Consider the following 23,129-nt stretch of genomic DNA (forward strand, 5'->3'; position numbering starts at 1 on the left):
GGGGATGGTGACTGAGATGAAAGGGGCTGTCCTATTTCCCCAGGAGGGGAGACCTGAAGAGATGACCCCTGCTCAGATCAGCCAGAAGCCACCCAAGAAAGTAAACCGAAGCCAACAGACCGAATAGCTGATGTGTTGCCATTTTCAAAGTCAGAGCAAAACCAGATCTTGTTCCACCCAGTGGATTCTTTTGCTTCCCCCTCTCCCCCCAAAATTATTAGCATCATTATTTTTAAGGACAGACCAGATTTTTGTTCCTGTGAGGGGAGCCAGGAGGGGTGTGAGCAGGGCCAACCTGGGGCAGGCCTAAACCAAGTAGCTCAGATTAAAGGTGGGCATCTCCCTGGAAATCTCCACTGTGGCCACAGGTCAGGTATATGTTGACAGAGCAGATTGGCTACTCTTCACCTGATGCAGCTCTTTGTAGACAGGCCAGGCAGAGGGCATTACCATTTAGGACACCTCCATCACATCCCACCCCTTACCGCAGTGCACAATACTAATGTGACCTCTCAATTCCCAACCATCCCAGGTGATAAAATGGTGGTGGAGTGGGAGGGTGCATTCTCTTTGCTGTCATCTGATTCCCAGGAAAATTTGGATGTGAGAAACCCCCTTCCCTTTCCATGGCAAAACCAGACCCTTCTTAGAGAAACCGTTATCCCCACTAGACATTGTTTTGGGTTCACAACAGGGACAGATGTGTGCTCCCTTAGCGCCTGGCAGCCCTTCCTCTGAAAGGTGAGGACAGTGCTGATTGTAGTGACCATTTGCACATGGGGTTTAGTAGTGGGAAGAATCAGGCAGGGTGGCTGCTTCCTCTCGAGTTGCAGTGACACAGGCCAGCCACCCTGTGCAGAGGGAAGCCCTGCTGAGGGTGGGAGAGGTAAGCATGGGGTACGGGGAGCTGCCCAGGACAGTCTTGGCTGGATATGTCTCTAAAAGCCCTCTATTGCATTCACCTTCAGTTTTTGTGTTTTGGGACAATTACTTTAGGAAATAAGTAGGTCGTTTTAAAAACAAAAAAATATTGATTGCTTTTTTGTAGTGTTCAAAAAAAGGTTCTTTGTGTATAGCCAAATGACTGAAAGCACTGATATATTTAAAAACAAAAGGCAATTTATTAAGGAAATTTGTACCATTTCAGTAAACCTGTCTGAATGTACCTGTATACGTTTCAAAAACACCCCCCACTGAATCCCTGTAACCTATTTATTATATAAAGAGTTTGCCTTATAAATTTACATAAAAATGTCCGTTTGTGTCTTTTGTTGTAAAATCAAGTGATTTTTTCATAAGGTTCTTTTACTATTTGAAAAGATGGGCAGCACGCAGTTTTATTTTATTTTTGTAAGTTTTTTAATACGTGTGAAAGCAAAGACTACTCAGCATGCCTTTCTAAGTGACACGTTTGCACCTTTTGTTGGGAAGTACTGTATCCTTTGCTGTTAGCATTCTCGATAAATCTCTCTGTGAAAGTGACTCAAGGTCTGGGCTTTCATTATCTGACAGCTCACAGGACAGCATGGTGGTGTGTTTCCTGATTTGGTCTGGCTGTCCCTGAACACAGAGAGCCAGTTGCTTTCAGGACTGCCGTGGGAGGAAAGGGCAGCCCAATCCATACACTGCCTCCCCTTGGGTGCCCCAAGGCTACACTTTCAGGCACACTGCTCCTGCATGTGTGAGGAAACTATGGGTGGCAGGCTGGGAAGGACCTGGCACAAATCTGCCAGCTATGCCCTAGGTCCAGAGGCAGGTGGGCTGCAGGCCTTCTGCATAGCAGCAGCACAACTTCCCTATTCCTAAGGGCCACTATAGGGGCACCTCTTTGGCCTGGATGTGCCGAGGTGCTTTTGCAAATACACCCCCTCCAGCTCCGGGCTCCTTCTGTGCCTAACACCTGAGACCCTCCCATGGCCTCTGCTGAACTGGCTCCCTGCCCAAAGTGGGTGCTGTCATCACTAGGGTTTGCAGGCGTCACACCCTGCCCTTCCTTGCTTCTTGGCTTCCAAGTAAGGCTATGGGCTCTCAGGAGCTACCTGCCCCACCACAGTCATCCTCACCAGGCTGTTATTAAGAGGACAAAAACTGCTCAGTGTCCAGCTTCACACGCAAACGTGGAAATATCTATAGAAGGTGCATTAGAAAGTCCTGAACTCGAATGTTAAACAAAGGGTTGAAATCAACCTGTGTGTACTGAGCATCTCTTGTGTGCCAGGCCTGTCTGGGTGCTGCAGTTCAGCAGTGAGCAGGTAGGACTAAGTGCCTGTTCCCTTAGAGCTTGGCATGTGTGTGCATGATAATTTCCTATACTCAAGGCGTGGCTGGCCTCCTTTTTGGGGGTGGCTGACTTCTGGGAAGAGGTTCCAATGGAGGCTCATATTTGGACAGACCTGGTTTCTGGAAACAGCCCTAAGTTCCTGGGGTAGCGGAAGCCCTCTAGGGTCAGATCGAGGCAACCAGGGGGATGGTGAAGGAAGGAGACCAGTTGCCTTACAAACATGCACCTAGCTGGAAAAACAAAAGAGGAAGGTGCTGTGGGGTCTTTCTCCATCTAGTTGGGGAGGCTCAAGAAGGATGTACAAGAGATGCCAGTCACAACAGAGGCTGCAGCCAGCTCTGCCACAGTGGCCTAGGGAGCTTTCATCGTAGCTTCCACCTGGGGAGCTGTTTGAGCTCAATCTTGTCACATGAGGGCCAAGAAACTGGAAGTGCAAACTGCAGAAGCCCTGGCCCATTCTCGGAACCCTAAGGAATTCTGGATGTCTTAAGGATGCTGACATGTACAGAGAGCTAGACATGAAATGAGAGGAGAGGGGCCACGTCGTGACAGTGGTGGAGGCTGCAATGAAGAGCTGGGGCACATCAGAGGGCTTCGGAAAGCACGAGAAGGTCTTAGGCAGGAAAGCTATGTGGCTTGATTTGTGCCAGAGGAAGAGCACCAGGGTGGAGACAAGGCAGGAAAGCCGTCAGGAAGCCAGTGCGTTCATCCAGGTAAGAGGTAGTAGTGAGGGCAGTGGGCCAGTGAGGAGGATGTGGACTCCAGAGATGGTCAGGGAGACAACAGGAAAATAGTGGCTAATGATTGCAGGGTGGAGGAATGGAGAGTGCAGAGCATTGTGGGAATGGGCAAGAGAGAGATATGTGGCCAAGATGTCAAACAGGCTGGGAACTGAGCTTGGTGTTTGTCCACTGCTTCAGAAAAGAGGGTGGGAGAAGCTGTTCTCACAGGGGTGAGTGCAAACTGAGCCAGAAATGTGACAAGAGGGAGGAGGGACAGCAGGAGCTGAAATCCATTTTGTTGTTAATCCTCACCTGAGGATATTTTTTCCATTGATTGTGGAAGGGAAGGAGGGAGAGAAAGAGAGAAACATTGATGTGAGAGAGAGACATCAATTGGTTGCCTCCCACACGACCTCGACCAACAGGGCTGGGGATTGAACCTGCAACCCAGGTATGTGCCCTTGACTGGGAATCGAACCCACGAGCCACGCTCTAACCACTGAGCAACACCGGCCAGCGCTGAAATCCTTTTTTAAAGGGATAAATAGTTCATGTACTAGAGGGACGGAGCCAGCAAAGAAGGAAACGTGAAAGATGTTGCTAAGAGGTGACAATTGCTGGTGCAGGTTTCTGAAGGAGCGGGAAAGATGGGATCCAGGGCACAGGAGATGGGCAAAAATGCTCAGAGCTGGGGTGGGCTGCTGTACAAGTTTCCAGACCGTTCTCCCTGCACTCAAACACATTGCCATCTGACAGGAGTCAGCCAGGGGGGCCTTTGTGTATGTAACCCACATCTGACCCTGTTCTGCCGGCATCTCTGACGATAATCCATGTCTCCCAAATAAAGCCAAAACGTCTAAAAGGGACCTCCGTGTCACTGTCAACAAGGCCCGGCTCTGGCGCTTCCTGGAACGCCCCATGCCTTCGCCATAGCATCCGTCCTCAGTGCTGGGAACTGCTCTCCTCATCCCTCAGAGCCCTACTTCAGACAGCCCCTCCTCCTGGAAGCTCGCCCAGCCAGTCTGGCCCCGCGCAGTGGCGCTGCCTTCGTTGTAAGGGACCGCGTGCGGCGCCCCCGTGTGGCCGAGGGCCGCGGCGGCGGCGGCAGCGGAGGCAGCGGCGGCGGGCAAGATGGTGGAGTCCTGGGCACCGCCCCTTCCGCCCAGGCGGGTGTCGCACGAGGCTAGCTTAAAGGGGAAGTGAGTCAGTGTCCGCGGACACGGCCGGCCGAGGCCCCAAGAGGCCCCGGCCTGGCGGCGGCGGCGGCGGCGGCGGCGGCGGCAGCTATGGCTGGGGGCCCGGGCCCGGGGGACCCCGCGGCCCCCGGCGCCCAACACTTCTTGTACGAGGTGCCACCCTGGGTCATGTGCCGCTTTTACAAAGTGATGGACGCCCTGGAGCCCAGCGACTGGTGCCAGTTCGGTAGGTGGCGGCGGGCCGGCCGGGAGAGGAGAGGAGGGGAGGGGAGGAGGAGGGCAGGGGAGGGCGCGGGCCCCGGCGCCCAGGCCTGACGCCTCCTGCCCCACAGCCGCCCTGATTGTGCGGGACCAAACCGAGCTACGGCTGTGTGAACGCTCCGGGCAGCGCACTGCCAGCGTCCTTTGGCCCTGGATCAACCGAAATGCCCGCGTGGCCGACCTCGTGCACATCCTCACGCACTTGCAGCTGCTCCGTGCGAGGGACATCATCACGGCCTGTGAGCACGCAGCCCTGAGACCTGGGAACCCGGAGCTGGAGGCTTCCCACGGGGCTCCTCCCCCTGCCAAGGCCTAACCATCCTTTCCTTCCTTAACGACCCAGGGCACCCCCCTCCCCCCCTCCCCCCCTCCAGCACCACCGCTCCGAGGACCAGCAGCATCTCTGTACCCTCTGAGGCCAAGGCCCCCCGCCCCCCGAAGTTGCAGTCATCAGCTTCCACCTTCCTCTCCCCAGGTAAGACGGCTCTGATGTTGGGCTTGATGGACCTGACGAAAAGGCCACATTGACCATGGCCATGGCTCTAGACCCTGCTGCTGGTCCCTACCTGCCTCTTACTCCTGTCTTTTCCAGGCTCCCAGACCCATTCTGGGCCTGAGGGCGGCCCTGTCCCAAGCCCTGCTGCTTTCTGGCCACCACCACCATCTCTAGTCTTTTCTTCTACCAAGGTAGGTGGGTCCTGCTCCCTGGAGAGGTTCCAGACAAGGAACTAGAAACCCAGGCTTTGGTACACTGGGGAGCCCCAGCCAGCCCAGCAGGGCCAGCTGGAAGGCAGCTGGGGTAGGGAGAGCTTGTGACTAGGGCTGAGGGGACGAGGCAGGAACTCACCTGACTGGTATCTTTTTCCACAGCGGAGCCCAAAGAACCCAGTGTCCTTCCTACAAAGGAACCACTCTTCTGCATTATGCTGGCCCCTCCATGAGATTTCCCAGGGCACCCACAACTTCTCAGAGGAGCTGAAGATTGGGGAGGGTGGCTTTGGGTGTGTGTACCGGGCCGTACTGAGGAACACAGTGTATGCTGTGAAGAAGCTGAAGGAGGTGGGTGTAGCATCCTGGTGAGGACCCTTGAAGGCCAGCAGCAGACCCTATCTTTTTGGTCTCCTCCACTCCCCCACCCCCACTTCCCACACAGCTCCTTCAGCCCTCTGATTCCCCAACTCAAGGTCTCCAGCCCCTTGATTGTTCTGGGCCCAGGATAGATGGCACTGGGAGTGACCATCAAGCCTTGGCTGCAAGAGCCTCATGCTGCTCCCCCCCCCCCATTTTCCCTGAGGGCTACAGGAGGCAGACCTGGAGTGGACCACTGTGAAGCAGAGCTTCCTGACTGAAGTGGAGCAGCTGTCACGGTGAGCCTTCAAGACCACATACCATGGGACCTAGCTCCCTCGGATACTGAAGCCTGCCAGGCCGAGCCTAGCTGAGGGACCAGTAGGGACTGCTCACCCCTGAAACAACAAGATGGAAAGTGCAGTGGAGGCTGGGGATCAGAGCACTCAGGCACCACTTTTCCAAGCAGGTTTCGTCACCCAAACATCGTGGACTTTGCTGGTTACTGTGCTCAGAGTGGCTACTACTGCCTTGTCTATGGCTTCCTGCCCAACGGCTCCCTGGAAGACCGCCTCCACTTCCAGGTAGTCTTAACCTAGCCTGGCACACTTTCCCAGATCTGTAGCACCTGGATGGAGTGGGGCAGTGGGCCTGGGCTCTCAGCCTCCATGAGTGGGTCCCACTGACAGGCAGAGCCTGGGCTCAGGGTTTGGCCCAAGGTGGGTCGCCATTTTCTGTGGCCTCCCTGGCTGTTCCTGCATGTCCAGGAGCCTGTGCCATGGTGCCTCTGAAAAGGGGATTATTGACTCACAGTAACCTACTCAAGCCTCTCCCCTTTGCAAACAAGAGTAGCTGAAGGGTATTATCAGTATTGCTCCTGAGGAAAGGGGGAGAGTGAGCAGCAGGTTACACTATCTGACCCACATTTGGGCCCTGTCTAGTGAGGCACCTCCCAGGCACAAGGGTGTACTACACACCGTGTTGGGGGAAGTGAGGAGAAAGCCTCCAATGATGTCCTGATCGCGCTGGGACAAATGAATGAACTTCAGGAACTGAGGACCACTGAGTTCTATGGTGCCTCCAGCAAGCACGTTCCTAGCCATTTTCCCAGCATACTTTATAAAGCAGTGGAATAGCTTAGTCTAGATTATCTTGTGAAGTAGCTCATGGAGATTTTGCTCTTCATTTTCCAGAAGGGGAAACTAAGGCCCAGAGAGTGAAGTGCTTGCCTAGATCCCACAGTGACAGGTGGAACAAGGGTTGGGGTCAAGGAACAGTGACCCCCAGCATCCCTCATACCCCTTTGCTCCTTCTGCTGCTCCAGACTCAGGCCTGCTCCCCTCTCTCCTGGCCTCAGCGCCTGGACATCCTTCTGGGCACAGCCCGGGCGATTCAGTTTTTACATCAGGATAGCCCCAGCCTCATCCATGGAGATGTCAAGAGGTAAGGAGGGGGCATAGCCAGGCCCCTGGGTCCCCTGAGAGCTGCAGGAGTGGAGTCTATAGCAATGCACCAGCAGGGAGTCTGGTCCAAAGGAACCCCACCCTGAGTGTCCCACATGAGAATAGGCCTGCCCTCTCCTGCTCAAGGTGGAAGTGGGGGACAAGGTGCAGCACTGAGGCTTGGGGCATCAGAGCTGAGGCTCAGGGTCACTGAGTACCCGGCATGGGACAGATGTGGAAGCAGAAGCCAAGGACACAGCCCTGGCCACTTTGGCTCAGCAGTTAGAGCATTGGCCCGCAGACCAATGAGTCGCAGGTTCGATTCCAGTCAAGGGCACGTACCTCAGTAGCGGTTTGTCTCGCCCTGGTCGGGTTATGTGGGAGGCAACCAGTCAATGTGGCTCTATCACATCAACGTTTCTCTCTTTCTCTCTCCCTCCCTCCCACTCTATCTGATAATAAATAAAAAAGTATCCTCAAGTGAGGAATTAAAAAAAAAAAAAGAAACCAAGGACAGGCCACACTAATGTATGGGAGCTGAACTGTGCAAGGGTGCTCTGAACACTGCTTGCAACCCCCCAACTCCGAGGTAGCTGGACTATTCTAGCAATACCAACCACTTTCTGTAGGCAGGGTGCAGTTTGGCGACTTCAAGTCCAATTACATCAGTGCCAGGCATGTGTCGGGGACAGAGCAAGCTGGGGCCAGAGCCAGGCTGACATCCTTCCTTTCTCCCCTAAGTTCCAACATCCTTCTGGATGATAGACTGATGCCCAAACTGGGAGACTTTGGCCTGGCCCGTCTCAGCCGTTTTGCAGCATCCAACCCTGGTCAGAGCAGCACCGTGGCCCGGACTCAGACCGTGCGTGGCACCCTGGCCTACCTGCCTGAGGAATACATCAAGACCGGGAGGCTGGCTGTGGATACCGACACCTTCAGCTTTGGCGTGGTGAGGCATGCTCCTCTTCTGCTGGCCAGAGGGGTGGGGAGCTGTGGCCGGCCAAGGCAGAGTGGCCTGGAGAATTCTGTGTGGAGCCAGAGGCCAATCTGGCAGGAAGCTAACAGAGCTTTAGCTGCAGGCCCCTCCCTCCCTGGCACAGGCCCCTTCCTTGGCCCTGCACCTCATTTCATATTTGTCCTTTTGCATTCTTTTCTTTCAAGTCGGTACTCCAAACTTCCAAAGCTTCAGTCCCATGACATCTGGCTCTGTCCCTGTGGGGAGCTGATCCTGATCTGCCCATTCAAGGGCTAGGTCACTCCCTCTACCCCACAAGCCACCTCTGCTTGTGGCCCTCCTTACCAAGGCCTGGGACTTTGCCATCCCAGAAGCCACTACTATGCTCTCCATCCTGCTCTCTCTCCAGGTAGTTCTGGAGACCCTGGCTGGCCAGAGGGCTGTAAGGATGCATGGTGCCAAGACCAAGTACCTGGTGAGCCTCCTGAGGTGGGGCAGGGAGGGAGGCAGACAGGAAGAGAGAGAGGCAGACAGGGAAGAAGAGAGGGGGGCAGGGAGGCACTGCTCCTGACAACCAACAGGTGCAGCCCTGGAGGGTGGAATGATCTGGAATGCAGCACCCCACAGAAGCCAGCCTTTGCTGCTGCTGACTCATCTTTGAAAGTAGGCAGGGCCCAAACAGCTTCCTTTACCTTGCTAAAGAGAAGCCTGTCTTTCTTCTATAGATGCACTGGGCTTTTCCAGACCCCACCTGGGTTGTGGGGAGGGAAGAGGGCGTCCCAGCAAGGTAGTCCCAGTGCTTTGGGACCAGAATCTACAGCAGAAAACAGAACACTGGAGCCTGCGAGCGGGTGTGGCAGAGAATTGGACAGGCTCTGAGAAGCCTTCTTCTGGGCCCCACCAGGCCCACTGCAGATGAACATTTGTTGTGGAGGCAGGTCTGAGCTGCCCCCACCCTTTAATTCATGGTTTCTGTCTGCCTCACCAGGGACTGAGATGGGGCCAGGATAAAGGAGTCCTGGGTTCTAGTCCCAGCTTGGCTGTGATCTTGGAGCAAATCTCTGCTCTTTGGTGGACCCCTTTCCCAGTGTGGAAACAGGCAATGCCTACACAGTGCTTAGACACTTTCTGGGCCCAGAATGTGCTTGGTCAGTGTTTGCTCTTCGCACTTTACCAACTGGTATACCTTCAACTGCTTCTGCTCCTGGCTTGGGGCTATTTCTGTCCATTACCAGGTCTGGGCCAGGAACCAGGGAGCCAGACAGGAGCCCTCCTTCCTTCACCTTTCACAACCCTCAGCACATCCAACTGGGGTTGCTCTCTATGTTGTCATCACTGCCCTGGACTCCTTTGTTTGGGTTCTTTCTATTTGTTCTCTGTGCTACAGCCAAATTAATTGTTCAAAAATGGAAGGAGCCCTGGCCAGTTCACTTGGTTGGAACATTGTCCCAATGTACAAGGTTTGATCCCTGGTAGGAGTGCATACTGGAGTCAACCAATGAATGCATTAATAAGTGGAACAACGGGTCGATGTCTCTCTCTCTCTCTCTCTCTCTCTCTCTCTCTCTCTCTCTCTCTGTCTCTGTCTCTCTCCCTCTCCCCCCTCTCCCTCCCCCTTCTTCTCTCTTTCTGTCTCTCCCTCCCTCTTTCTAAAATCAATAAAAAGGAAAAAAATGTAAAGAGATTGTGGAAGCCCCTTTGCTTTCCCACTGTGCTTGGGTGAAGGCCCAATGCCTGAATCCAGCCTTCTCTCTGTCCTCTAGGCCCCCATCTGCCTATCCTTGGGCCTGAAGAGCCCCTCCCCCCCAGGTGTTTCCTCCTGATCCTTCCCATTTCAGAACTCAAAGTGGCCTCCAGTCCTATTTCTGTCCTGGGTGTCTTTCCATGGTATATTCCCTTCTTGGTTCTGCCCTCTCTGGTAAATTCATGCTTTCAGATCCTAGCTTAGATGCCACTTGCTCATGGGCCTCTGCCAGAGTTTTCCATTGCTTTTATAGGCTTGTTGGCGTCTCTCCCCTCTAGGAAGTCCCGCTCTGTGAAGGTGGGCCCAGGCTGTCTATTTGTCTCTGTATGCCTAGGGCCTGGGGCAGTGCTGGGCACACAGTGGGAGCTTAGTCAACCAAAGACAGACCACAGGAGTCAGTGACTGAGGGCCTGGGAAATTCAGCTGAAGGCACGGCCTCCCTAGTGGCCATGCTCACAGTATCTGTCCCACAGAAAGACCTGGTAACAGAGGAAGCTGAGGATGCCGGGGTGGCCCTGAAAAGCACCCAGACCACACGCCAAGCGGGTCTGGCCTCAGATGCCTGGGCTATCCCAGTCGCCACCCAGATCTACAAGAAGCACCTGGACCCCAGACCTGGGCCATGCCCACCTGAGCTAGGCCTGGCCCTGGGCCAGCTGGCTTGCTGCTGCCTGCACCGCCGGGCTAAGAGGAGACCCCCCATGACCCAGGTATCCTGGTGGAGGGAGACAGAAAGCATTTGAGGTACCAACTGCCCATAGGGACAGTGACCTGCTAGAAACACTGTAGTCCTGGCACTGCCTTGGAGTGAGCCAAATACAGAACCTGCCAGACCTCTTTCTGGAGACAGAGTCTCCATACATTTCTCACTTACCTTTTGGTTTTGCATGGAGTGGTGGGAGCCTCACTGAACCCTGCCTGGGATGTAGAGAGGCAAAGGGCTTTTCTGCGCCCCCTCCTGGATGTGCCACACCACTGCATCTGCTTTATTCTATCCCTTCCCTGGCCCCCACCTCTTTCCATCTGACAGTTGAGAATAGAGAAGCCCCATTTGAGGGCAGCAGGGCAATGAGATTCACTTTCTAGAAGACAGAGAGAAGCCATTCTTCTCAGTCCTTAGCTTTGGTGGCTGTGACTCTCAGCGCTCCTTTGGCAGGGACAAAGGGGCAAAGGAAAGAGCTTTCCCGGCTGCAGGGTATACCAGTTTAGTGGTCCCTGCAGCCTCCAGAGTAGCTGTGTGGGGCCTGGGGTGACAACCCAAGCCCCAAAGCAGGTCACAGATTACCTAGAACAGCCTTGTGGTTTGACCATCTTCTCTGAGGGCTGTGATTGATCTTCATGGCCAAGCCAGGCCTGCCTAGGAGCAGGGAAGAGCCCCACCTGGGCCACTCACCTTGAGATCCCCTTTCTCCTTGCAGGTGTATGAGAGGCTGGAGAAGCTTCAGGCAGCAGTGGCAGGGCCATCCCTGGAAGCAGAGGCTGCCAGCTGCAAACCCCCTTCCCCACAGGAAAACTCCTACATGTCCACTACCAGCAGTGCCAGCCCATTGCAGCCCCTGGCAGTGCCCACAGGAGCCCCAGCTACAGAGCGGCTCCAGAAAGGCCCCAACCAGCCCGTGGAGAGTGATGAGAGTGTGTCTGGCCTGTCTGCTGCCCTGCATTCCTGGCACCTGACCACGAGCTGCCCCCCAGGCACAGCCCTGCCAGACAGCCCTGGACAAGGGGCTACCACGTGGGCCCCAGCACCCCTCGGGCAGGCTGGCTGTACTCAAGGGGGTGCCGCCCGAGAGTTCAGATGGGGGAGCGGCCCAGGGCCCCAGCCCACAGTTGTGGAAGGTAGCTGGAGACAGGTGCCCAGAATAGGGACCAGGGACCTCCTTTGGCAACAGTCCCTATACTTCTCACCCCAACCTTCTGGGATGAGAGAACTAGGGCCTGCTGTTAAGCTCACTTGGTCCCTAGCAAGCTCCAGTCCTCTGTCTTAGGGCAGATGGCCTCCCTGGCCTTGGAAAGGGGTACAGAGGACAGCTCAGTGTTGTCTAATCTCCCCAGGCCATGCCCCCCAAGTGGGTGAGAAGAGGCCAGGAGCTCACTTCCTGAAAGCTGGAAAAGGAAGGGTCTGTTCAGGACCAGGCTCCTGGCCTAGCTGGGAGCCGAGGCCATGGTGCAGCCCCTTCTAGGCCCTTCCCTCAGGGCACTGAGGACTTCTGTCCTGAAGGGGCAGGAAACTAGGCTGGGGGCCGGGAAGACTCCTGAGATCGGAAGTGTCAGTGGAGTTCCTAGGGACAATGGCCCCTGAAGCTAAGAGGGCGCTCTCTCTACCCCAGGATCACTCCTGGGCAGTTCTGCATCATCACGGCCACCACAGATTGTCATCAACCCAGCCCGACAGAAGATGGTGCAGAAGCTGGCCTTGTACGAGGATGGGGTCCTAGACAGCCTGCAGCTGCTGTCGTCCAGCTCCCTCCCAGGTACCCAATGTGCGTTCCGCAGCTGGATGGTCAGCCCCCAGGGCCTCTCAGGCGTGTTTCCCCATGCCACCCCAAACAGCAGAGTGTTTTTTATGATCATGCACTGATAAGGCCCCTGTTCTCCAAGGGTGTGGGACTGTGTGAAGACAGGCCACCCACCCCTCTAACAATGGCTGGAAGCCCAGCCTGCCCCCATGCCTCCCTCCGGCTCCCTCCTTTTCTCCTGAAACAGCACCTTCCCTTAGCCCTAGGGTACCATTGCCCTCCTATGCTTCCAGCAAGCATTTTCCATTCCAGATGCTATTTGAACAAGTTCTGCTTAGGAATAGAAACCCCTCATTCCAGAGAGTACCTTGAGAGCTGAGGTAGAACCATGGCCCAGCCCTTGAACCAGGCCCCTGGTATCCAAAGAAGCCTCCCCCATTTACTAACTGGCATTTCCTCCTCCTGCAGGCTTGGGCCTGGAACACCAAAACAGGCAGGGCCCAGAAGAGAGTGATGAATTTCAGAGCTGATCTGTTCACCCAGGCAGATCCCCCAAACCCGGAAGTCAAAGTTCTCATGGTTGGAAGTTCTCATAGCCCGGGGGCCCAGCCTCACAGAGGAGAGCAGGTGGTGGCCCCTGTGCTGTAAGGTTGTGGGCACAGGCCGGGCTCAGAACCACCCAGGCCAGCTGCTGGAAGCTGTCCGTAGGGCAGGACATCTCAAATGCCTGCCTTCAGTCCAGCATTTGGGGGAGAGGAAAGCCAATGTCATGGGAGGGGTGTGTGGGGGAGAAATGCATGTCTAAAGGCTCCTGGCACAGGCCAGAGAGGAGAAGTGAGTGGGACCACTGGTACAATGGCATGCAGCAGGGAGCTGGCTCCCCTGAGAGCTGGGCAAGGCATTTGCAGCCCAGGCCTACCGCAGCAGCCCTGAGCCCTTCTCTGTACTTTGCTGAAGCCCTGGGGGAAAGCGGCCACTCTGCACAATAGTGCAGATGAGGCCTGGGGCCCTCCCAGCTGCTTGTAATGTGGAAAAGTGGGATGTGGCTGTCCTATGGTTCAGTCCACTAGCTAGAAGTGAGGGTTCTGAGATACCCCAGAGAATCCAGCAGCAGCCCCCATCAGGCCAGTGTCTGTAGGCTTTACTGAGGAGCTGGGAGCTGTCCTAACAGAACTGCCTACTAGCCAGGCCACCCCTGGATGCTATAGACAGGTACCAAACCAAGTCAGCCTCCAGAGGCTGCAGGCTCAGCATCAGGCCCAGGCACTGATTGTGACAAAGGGGTCATTTCTCACAGTTCACTTAGGCCTGAGTCCTATGTTACCCAGACAGTGAGAAGCCCCAAGGTGAGAAGTTGGGATCAAGGCAAACAAGGAAGAAAAAGAAAATGGGACTCACAGTTTTAGAAACAAGTGAAGTTTCATGAAACCAAGGGTCTTTGAAAGTAGCCCAGGGCTGTAGCACAGGCTTAAAATGATTTTGTGTCCACAATCATCAGTCACACTACATGCCCCACAAAGCTAGGCATTGGTGAAGTCCAAGTTGTACTAAAGTAATAAAAGCTTATGTTTCAATCTCTGGTTGTACTTGCAGAGTTTGTTGCACTGAAAGCCTCAAGCTTTTCCAATGCTTTTCAGCTCATGATTCCTGACTGTTCAACCCAAAACATCAGACCCCCCCCCCCAAGTCCTCTGGAGGCTCTTATTTCCACTCCCAGCCAAGCCACCATACTAGTGGCAGGTCCACACCACCACTACCCAACAGTACTTTCATGGGTTAAATTTTCCCTATATAATGGGTTTTGATGCTATTATAAATGGTATCTTGAAAGCATTTTCTAATTGATCATTGATAGTATATAGGAATACAATTGAGATTTGTCTATTGGCTTTGTATTCTGTGACCTTGTTTAAATTCACTTATTAGCTTTAGCAGTTTTTTGGTAAATACCTTGGGACAGTCTGTATACAATCATTTCATCTGGAAATAAAGAGAGTTTTACTACTTCTTTTCCAATCTGCCTTTTAGTTCTTATTCTTATCTTATAGCACTGGCTAGAGCCTCTAGTCAAATGTTAAATAGAAGTGGTGAAAGTAGACAGCTTTGCCTTGTTCTCAATTGTAGGTGCAAAGTGTTATCCTGTACCATTAAGAATGATTGTCATACATGTATTTTGTCAGTGTGGTGAATCACATCAATTGAATTTCAAATATTAAACCATTGCATTCCCTAGATATAAAGAGCACTTGCTGAATTTCATTTACTAATATCTCTTGAGAATTTTTGCATCTATATTCATGAAGGATATTGATCTGCAGTTTTCTGGTAATATCTTTATCTGGTTTTAGTATCAAGGCTTCATAAAATACATTGGAAAGTGTCCCCTTTCCTTATTTTCGTAAAGGGTTTATGTATGCTTGGTATTAACTTCTTTAAATATTTGATGTATTCACCAGTGAAGGCATCTACCTGGAATTTTCTTTGTGGAAGGTTTTTAATTCCAATTCCAATTTCTTCAATTAGCTGTCAGCCCATTCATATTTTCTGTTTCATGTGTCAGTTTTAGTAATTTGTGTCTTTCATGGAATTTTTCTGTTTCATCTAAATTGGCCTAAAGTTAATAATCCCCCTTTATCATCCTTTTATGCCTGTTGGTACTATAGTGACATCCCTTTCATTCCTGATATTGATAATTTGTCTTTTCTTTTTTCCCTCATCATCCTAGATCAGCAATTTTCAACTTTTTTCCTCTCATGGCATACATAAACTAATTACTAAAATTCTGCAGCACGCCAAAAATATATATTTTTGCCGATCTGACAAAAAATAGGTATAATTTTGGTTCATTCACACTAGATAGCTATTATGGTGGCTGTTGTCATTTTTTTTTATTTGACAATCTAAGGAAAAAGAGATCAGTACCCCTGACTAAATAGTGAGGTATTATATGCATGTTTTAAAAATTCTTGGCAGCACACCAGTTGAAAATTGCTGTCCTAGATAGCTTATCGATTTTATCAAACATTTCAAAGTAACAAATTTTGGTTTCATTGATTTTTCTCCATTGTTTATCCATTTTCTATTTTGTTAATTTTAACTCTTTTTTTTTTTTTCTTTTTTTTGGTACGTGCCCCTAGCGGGAACCGAACCCAGGACTCTCTGGTCCGCAGGCCAATGCTCCAACCAGTGAGCCAAACCGGCCAGGGCAATTTCCACTCTTGATCCTTTCCTTGCTTTTACTTATTTTGGAAAAATGTCCTCAGGTGAGGATTAAAAATAAATAAATTATCAAGACTTATTTTATGGTTTAGTTTGGTGAATGTTCCATGTATACTTTTTAATATATTTTTATTGATTTTTAGAGAGAGAGGAAGGGAGAGGGAGAGAGAGATAGAAACATCAATGTGAGAGAGAACCATCCATGGGCTGCCTCCTGCATGCCCCCCACTGGCGATTTGGCCCACAACCTGGGCATGTGCCCTGACCAGGAATCAAACCAGCGACTTGGTGCATGGGTTGACGCTCAACCACTGAGCCACACTTGGCCGGGCCATGGATATTTTTTAAACAAGAGTGTATATTTCTGCAGTTGGGTGGAGTGTTCCTGTAAATGTCAGTTAGGTCAAGGTGGTTGGTTGATAGTGTTGTTCAAGTCTTCAGAGTCCTTGCTGATTTTCTGTCTACCACTTCTCTCCAGCAGACTGAGCGGAAAATACTGCAGTCTCCGATTGTAATTGTGAATGTGTCTTTCTCCTTTCAGTTCTGTCAGATTTTGCTGCCTCTATTTTGCATTGGGTGCATGCACATTTAGGGTTGTTATGTGTTCTTGATAAATTGACCCTTTTATTATCTTGATATGCCCCTCTTTATCTCTGGTAATAGTTCTTCTTTTGACATCTGCTTTGTCTGGTATGAATATAGACACTCTGAGTTCTTTTTTTTTTAAAAATATATTTTCATTGATTTTTTTTTCAATTTTCATTAATTTATTTTTGTTATAGATGTTTCTCCTTCCCCCGCCCCAAACACCCTCTTCTCCATCTCGCCCCCCCCCCCCAGCATTGTTGTCTATGTCCATTAGTTATGCATACATGCATATAAGTTTGTTGGTTCATCTCATCCATTCCTCCTCCCGCCCCCCTCCTCTGAGGTTTGTCAGTCTGTGCCATACCCCTTTTTATGTCTCTGGGTTTATTTTGTTCATCAGCCCACCTTGTTCATTATATTCCACAAATAAGTGAGATCATGTGGTATTTGTCTTTCTCTGGTTGGCTTATTTCGCTTAGCATAATACTCTCAAGGTCCCTCCATGTCGTCTCAGCAGGTAAGAGATCTTTCTTTCTTACAGCTGTATAGTATTCCATTGTGTAAATGTACCACAGCTTTTTCATCTATTCATCTATTGATGGACACTTGGGCTATTTCCAGATCTTGGCAATTGTAAATAGTGCTGCTACAAACATAGGGGTACATATATTCTTTCTGATTGGTGTTTTAGGGGTCTTAGGGTATATTCCTAGAAGTGGGATCACTGGGTCAAGTGGCAGATCAATTTTAATTTTTTGAGGAAACATCATAGTGTTTTCCATAGTGGCTGCACCAGTCTGCATTCCCACCAGCAGTGTACTAGAGTCTCCTTTTCTCCACACCCTCGCCAGCACTTGTTGTTTGATGATTTGTTGATGGCGGCCATTCTGACAGGTGTGAGGTGATACCTCATAGTAGAGGAAGAGAGAGGGAGAAAGAGAGAAACATCAACCGGCTGCCTCCTGCACTCATTTCAACCGGGGATGGAACCCACAACCCAGGTATGTGCCCTGACCCAGAATTGAATTGGTGACCTTTTGGTGTATGGGATGCTGCTCCACCAACTGAGCCACACCAGGCAGGGTCAGTCCAACTTCCTTATGCTTAATTTGTTTTGTGGTATAACTCTTTCTGTTCTTTTAACCTACCTGTGTCTTTATATGTAAAGTGCACTTATAGACAACATAGTTTTAGGTTGTAACCAGTCTGATAATATTTGCCTTTAATTTGTTTGTTTAATCCATTTACATTTAATGGTTGAGCTCAACTCTGCCATCATGCTATTTGTTTTGTATTTGTTGCATCTTCTTTGTTTCTTTTCTCCTCTGTTCCCTGACTTTTTTTGTATTAATCAAATGTTTCTGGTGTTCTACTTTTTCTTCACTCTTGGCGTTTTAGCTCTAATAACTGGCTCTGCCCAAGAGCCCCCTTCTGGCACCACAATCTGGAAAGTGCCTCATAGGCACAAAGGTAGAAATCTAGGCTGCTTGTAGGGGTCACTGCATTTGGTTTCCTTCTGATTATAGTCCTGCACTGCCTGTTGTCCAATATCTAAAAATAGTTATTTCAAATATTTTGCCTAGTTTTCTAGTTGTTTACAACCAGAGGGCTATTCTGGTATTGGTTATTATATCATGGCCACAATCACAAGTTTCCCCTCTTTTCTTAGTAATTCCTCACTCTTAAGATCACCCCATCTTTCTCCTACATGATCAGTTTCTTCCTTCTTCCTAGATCTATTTTCATCAAATATGTCCCCTACTAGCTTCCATTCTTGAAGAAGTCCTTTGACCCAACATCTCTCTCCAATTACAAGCCCAATTCTCTGTTTCTCTGTATAGCCAAACTTCTCAAAATACGTGTCTATGTTCTCACTTCTTCTCATTCTGTCTTTAACCCTTCCTAATCTGACTCTTACCCCACCACTCCACCAAAGTGGTGTCAAAGACACCAATGATCATGTTGCCAAATCCAGTGACCCTTTTCTGACTTTGTCCTGTGGGCCGCTTGGTGCCATACTGCCTCTGACTGCCCTCCTCTGGCAACCTCTCCAGCACTGCCCTCTCTCTGTCTCCTCTACTCAACCTCTACAAGGTAGGAGTCCCGCCTGGCCGGTGTGGCTCAGTGGTTGAGCGTCGACCCACGCAACAGGAGGTCGCTGGTTCGATTCCCGGTCAGGGCACATGCCTAGGCTGTGGGCCCGATCCCCAGTGTGGGGCATGCAGGAGGGGACCAGTCGATGTTCTCTCTCATCTCTCTCTCCCTGTCCCTTCATCTCTCTCTAAAATCAATAAAGGGAAAAAAAAGGTAGGAGTCCCTCAGGGCTCACCTTGTGCCCTCTTTGCTACCTTCACTCACTCCAGTGGTTAACTCACTCATTCTTACAGCTCTGAAGACCATCTATCTATTGATCATTCCCAAATAACATCTCCAACAATGAACTCTCCTCTGAGATTTTCACCCATACTTCCAAATGCCTACCACAAACATATCTTCTTTGGTGTATTTGGTATTTGAAAAAACCACAATAGAGTGAAGCCACAAAAGTCGAAGCGTGAAGTGGCAAGAAACAAGTGTACGTATGCAGCCCTGTGACAGCCACCGCTTAAAATATAAATCTGCTTCAATTACCTATTGCTAAGTACCCAACCACACCAAAACTTAGGTGCTAAAACAATTACAACATTATTTTGTCCATGAACCTGTAATCTGGGCAGGGCTCAGATGGGACAGCTCACCTGTTCCACTCAGTGTCAGCTGGAGTGGCCTGAAAGCTGGTTTCTGGAACCATCCAGAGGCTTCTGCACATGCCTGGTGATTCATGCTGGCTGTCAACTGAGGACCCTGCCAAGCTAGGAGATCACCACATACCTCTGCCTGTGGCTATGTGGCCTCTTCCCAAAACAGGGTTGGTTTCCTTTATTTTACTTTAAAATTTTTTTTAAATATATTTTTATTGATTTTTTTTTTAGAGAGAGAGGAAGGGAGGAGAAAGAGATAGAAACATCAGTGTGAGGGAGAACCATCCATCGGTCGCCTCCTGCATGCCCCCTACTGGGGATCAAGCTTGCAATCCGGGCATGTGCCCTGACCTGGAATGCAACCAGTGACCTCTTGGTGCATGGGTCGATGCTCAACCACTGAGCCATACCAGCTGGGCTACTTTTTAAAATTTTGTTACACACTACATAATACACTGCATAACCTTCTAGTAGGGGTAGATGAACATAACTGAGTCATTTTTCATTAATCAGGAAAATTCTTCCTTAATTAATGTTCTCCAAACCCTTTCACATATAGTAATGATTAACTCCAGAGAGGCGCTTATCTCTTTCCATCAACCCTTTTTTCTTTTATCCTCACACGAGGACATTTTTTTGTTCAGATAGAGTGGGAGGGAGAGAGAAGAAGAGAGAGAGAGAGAGAGAGAGAGAGAGAGAGAGAGAGAGAGAGAAACATCGACGTGAAAGGGACACATCGAGTGGCTGCCACCCTCACGACCCAACCAGGGCCAGGGACAAACTACAACCAAGGTAGGTGCCCTTAGTGGGAACTGAACCCAGGTCTCTCCGGACCACAGGCAAACGCTCTAACCGCTGAGCCAAACCAGCCAGGGCCATCAACCCTTTTTCCTTGCCTGCATTAGTGAACATGCACAGTGGCAATTCTGGAGATAAGTACGCACCCATGACGGCAGTCCCAGAGAGAATCTCAAATCACATCATGGCAAAGTTATCAAGGCCAGGGTTAGCTTCTAAGGTTGAGTAACTTAAGAGAGAGCCTGGTGGAGGCTGTGTAACCTTTGGTGGCCTGGCATCTGCTGTACCCTCTTCATTAGAAGCAAGTCACTAAGGCCAGTCCATACTCAAGGGAAAAGGAATTACAGTCCAGATTTTGTTTTGAAATCCTCACCTGAGGATATTTTGATATTTTTCCATTTATTTTCAGATAGAGTGGGAGGGAGGGGGAGAGAGAGAAACATAGATGTGAGAAAGACACATTGATTGCTTGCCTCCCACACAACCCCGACTGGGGCTGGGGACAAACCGCAACCAAGGTACGTGCCCTTGACCAGAATCAAACCACAGCCCAGCATTTGATGGGAGGAGTGCCAAAGAATTTGTGCATGTGTTTAAAACCAGTATAAGGGCATTTCTGTCACCCTGAAAAGGTCCCTCACGCAAGAGAACCACGAACACACAGATTAGTTTTGCATGTTCTTGAGCATCACAAGGTCATGAAGATATTCTCCTTAGCCCATCCCATGTGACTCAGTGGTTGAGCGTGGTCCCACACACCAAGAGGTCGCCGGCTCGATTCCCAGTCAGGGCACATGCCCAGGTTGTGGGCTCAATCCCCCGGGGGGGGGGGCATGCAGGAGGCAGCCAGTCGATGTTCTCTCTAATCTATGTTTCCATCTCTCTCTCACTCCCTTTCTCTGTCTCTAAAATCAATTTAAAAAATAGTTTTTTAAAAATATATTCTCCTTTGACTTCTATACACATCATTGCTTTACCTTTCACATTTAGGTCTATGCTACATTTCAAATTGATTTCTGTTCCTGGTGGTAGGGAAGCATCAAGATGTCCTGTTCTCAGGGGGACATCTGTAATACTTTCAACGACAACAACAAAAACGATATCCTGTTTTCCCACATGGACATCCAATTTATCCCACAGCAATTAGTAAAAGACTATCTTTCCCCACTGAATCAATGTGGGGACTTTGTTATCAATCTACTGTATTTGCATAGGACTGTTTCTAGCCTGTGTTCTGTCACATCATCAATCTATCTATCCCGGCACCGATACCACACCGGTTTGATTACTCTAGCCTTAGAGTAAGTCTTTGTTTCTGTTAGCAGTAATTCTTCCACTTTGTTCTTCAAAATTGTCTTGGTTATTCTAGGTCCTTTGCATTTCCATATAAATTGTAGAGTGATTGGAACTCTCATGCACTGCTGGTGGGAATGTAAAATGGTTCAGCCACTTCAGAAAATGGTTTGGCAGTGTCTTAAAATATCATCCACTTGCACTATGCTAGAACTGCTCCACTTCTAGCATGTACCTAAGAGAAACAGATTCATACATCCACACAAATGTTCACAGCAGCTCTATTAACAATAGCCAGACAGTGCAAACAAGCCAAATGGCCATTAGGTGACTGGATAAACAAATTGTGTGTTCACACAACAAAACACTATTTAGCAATAAAAAACACACACAAACACACTGGGCCCTGGCCAGTATGGCTGTTTGGCTCAGCAGTTAGAGCATCAGCTCATGGACCAAAGGATCGAGGGTTTGATTCCTTGTAAAAGGAATACCTGGGTTGCAGGTTTGATCCCTGGCCCCAATCAGGGTCAGGGAGGTATCCAATCTCTCAATCTCTCTCTCTCTCTCTCTCTCTCTCTCTCTCTCTCTCTCTCTCTCTCCCTCCCTCCCTCCCTCCCTCCCTCCCTTCCATTCTACCTAAAAATTAATGGAAAAATATCCTTGGGTGAGGATTAAGGGAAAAAAAAAACTGTTGGACAGAATAACTACACTAGCTGAAAGGAGCCAGACCAAAAAAAGGCATTATGCCTTTTTTTCATTTATCTTTATGACTCCATTTACGTACAGTTCTAGGAAATGTAAACTTATCTCTTGTTACAGAAAGCTGATCAGTGACTGCCTAAAGGTGGGTGGGGAGGGATAGGCTCAAGGAAGGGGTCACCAGAGGCCCAAGGAAACTTTTGAGAGTGATGGATATGTTCATTCTCTCAATTGTGGTGGCGGTTTCACAGATAAAACTTTCAAAATGTAGTCTTTAAATATTTTTTATGTCAATTCTACTTTAATAAAGCTATTTTAAAATATATATTGTATCTCTTTTAAGTAACAGAATGTTGTTAGTCCAGCCAGTGTGGCTCAGTGGACTGAGCGTCGTCCCATGGACTGAGAGGTCCCGTTTGATTCCCGGTCAGGGCACATGCCTGGGTCTTGGGCTCGATCCCCAGTAGGGGGAGTGCAGGAGACAGCTGATTGATGTTTCTCTCTCACATCAATGTTTCTATCTCTCTCCCTTCAGCTCTCTCTAAAACAAATTCAATTAAAAAAACAAACAAACATTTAAGCTACAGATTGTTGTTGTTGTTTTTTCCCTTTAATCCAGCCTGGCAATCATTATTTACCCATTTACATTTTAATGTATTTGCTGACATGGCTGTGTGTGTGTGTTTATTGTGTTAAAATATACATGACATAATATTTATTATTTGAACCATTTGTGCACAGTTCAGTGGCATTAGATAGCCACAGTGTTATGTACCAATCACCACTATCTGTTCCCCAAACCCTTTTTTTTAATCTTCACCCAATTATACTTTCCCATTTATCTTCCAGATAGAGTGGGAGGGAGAGAGAGAGAAATGTCAATGTGAGAGGGACACATCGACTGGCTGCCTCCCACACAACCCCGACCAGGGCCGGGTACTGAGCCGCAACCGAGGTACCTGCCCTTGACCAGGATCAAACCCACGACTCTTTGGTCCTCGAGCCAACACTCTAACCTCTGAGCCAAACCGGCCAGGGCTATACCCCAAACTTTTTCATCATCTTGCCCATTAAACAGTAACACCCCATCACCCTCCTGATGTGTTTAAGAGCGCATCTTACTGTTTGTTGTCTGCTGTCGCATCTGCTCTTCATCCTTTCCTTTCTCCTTTCTCATCTTCTTCCAGTGGTGCCATCTGTGTAACCACTCTAGCGTCACCCTACAAATTAGGTCTGCAGCCCTAACCAGTGTGGCTCGGTTCGGTGTCTTCCCCTGAACCGAAAGACTGCTGGTTCGATTCCAGGTCAGGGCACTTTCCCAGAAGGCAGCCAATTGATGTTTCTCCTTTCCTCTCTAAAAATCAATAAACTGTTCTTTAAAAAAAAAAAAATGGATCTGCATCCTGGCATTGACCCCTCCCCCTTACCTTTGACACTCTTCATATATTTTAAACCCCAAAGGACATTATTGGTGTTGCTTCGAACAGTCTGTTTTTGCTTGTATTTACCCACATATATTCCCTTTTTAGTGCTCTCCATGTTCTTCCATCTTGGATCCCTCCCTCCCTCCCTTTCTTTCTCCAATTACTTCATTTCTTGGCAGAAAATAGGGTCAAGGAAATAACCAGAGGATAACATCACTATAAGAGACATTACCAAATAA

The 23,129-nt window shown here is 49.7% G+C and overlaps 1 protein-coding gene across 1 annotated transcript; it reads left to right on the plus strand.

Moving 5' to 3' along the window:
- The first annotated feature begins 4,289 nt into the window (after positions 1–4,289).
- IRAK1 (interleukin 1 receptor associated kinase 1) lies at positions 4,290–14,075 on the plus strand. The gene is made up of 14 exons (XM_036271519.1): positions 4,290–4,425; positions 4,532–4,699; positions 4,804–4,935; positions 5,053–5,147; positions 5,331–5,519; positions 5,763–5,827; positions 5,998–6,112; positions 6,853–6,971; positions 7,712–7,919; positions 8,335–8,400; positions 10,143–10,379; positions 11,088–11,505; positions 11,997–12,140; positions 12,594–14,075. The coding sequence occupies exons 1-14, from the start codon at positions 4,290–4,292 to the stop codon at positions 12,653–12,655; spliced, it is 2,154 nt and encodes a 717-aa protein (XP_036127412.1). The 3' UTR covers positions 12,656–14,075.
- The last annotated feature ends 9,054 nt before the right edge of the window (positions 14,076–23,129 follow it).

The sequence above is a fragment of the Molossus molossus genome, unplaced genomic scaffold (genome assembly GCF_014108415.1).
Source record: "Molossus molossus isolate mMolMol1 unplaced genomic scaffold, mMolMol1.p scaffold_m16_p_2, whole genome shotgun sequence".
In the NCBI taxonomy this organism is placed as follows: Eukaryota; Metazoa; Chordata; class Mammalia; order Chiroptera; family Molossidae; genus Molossus; species Molossus molossus.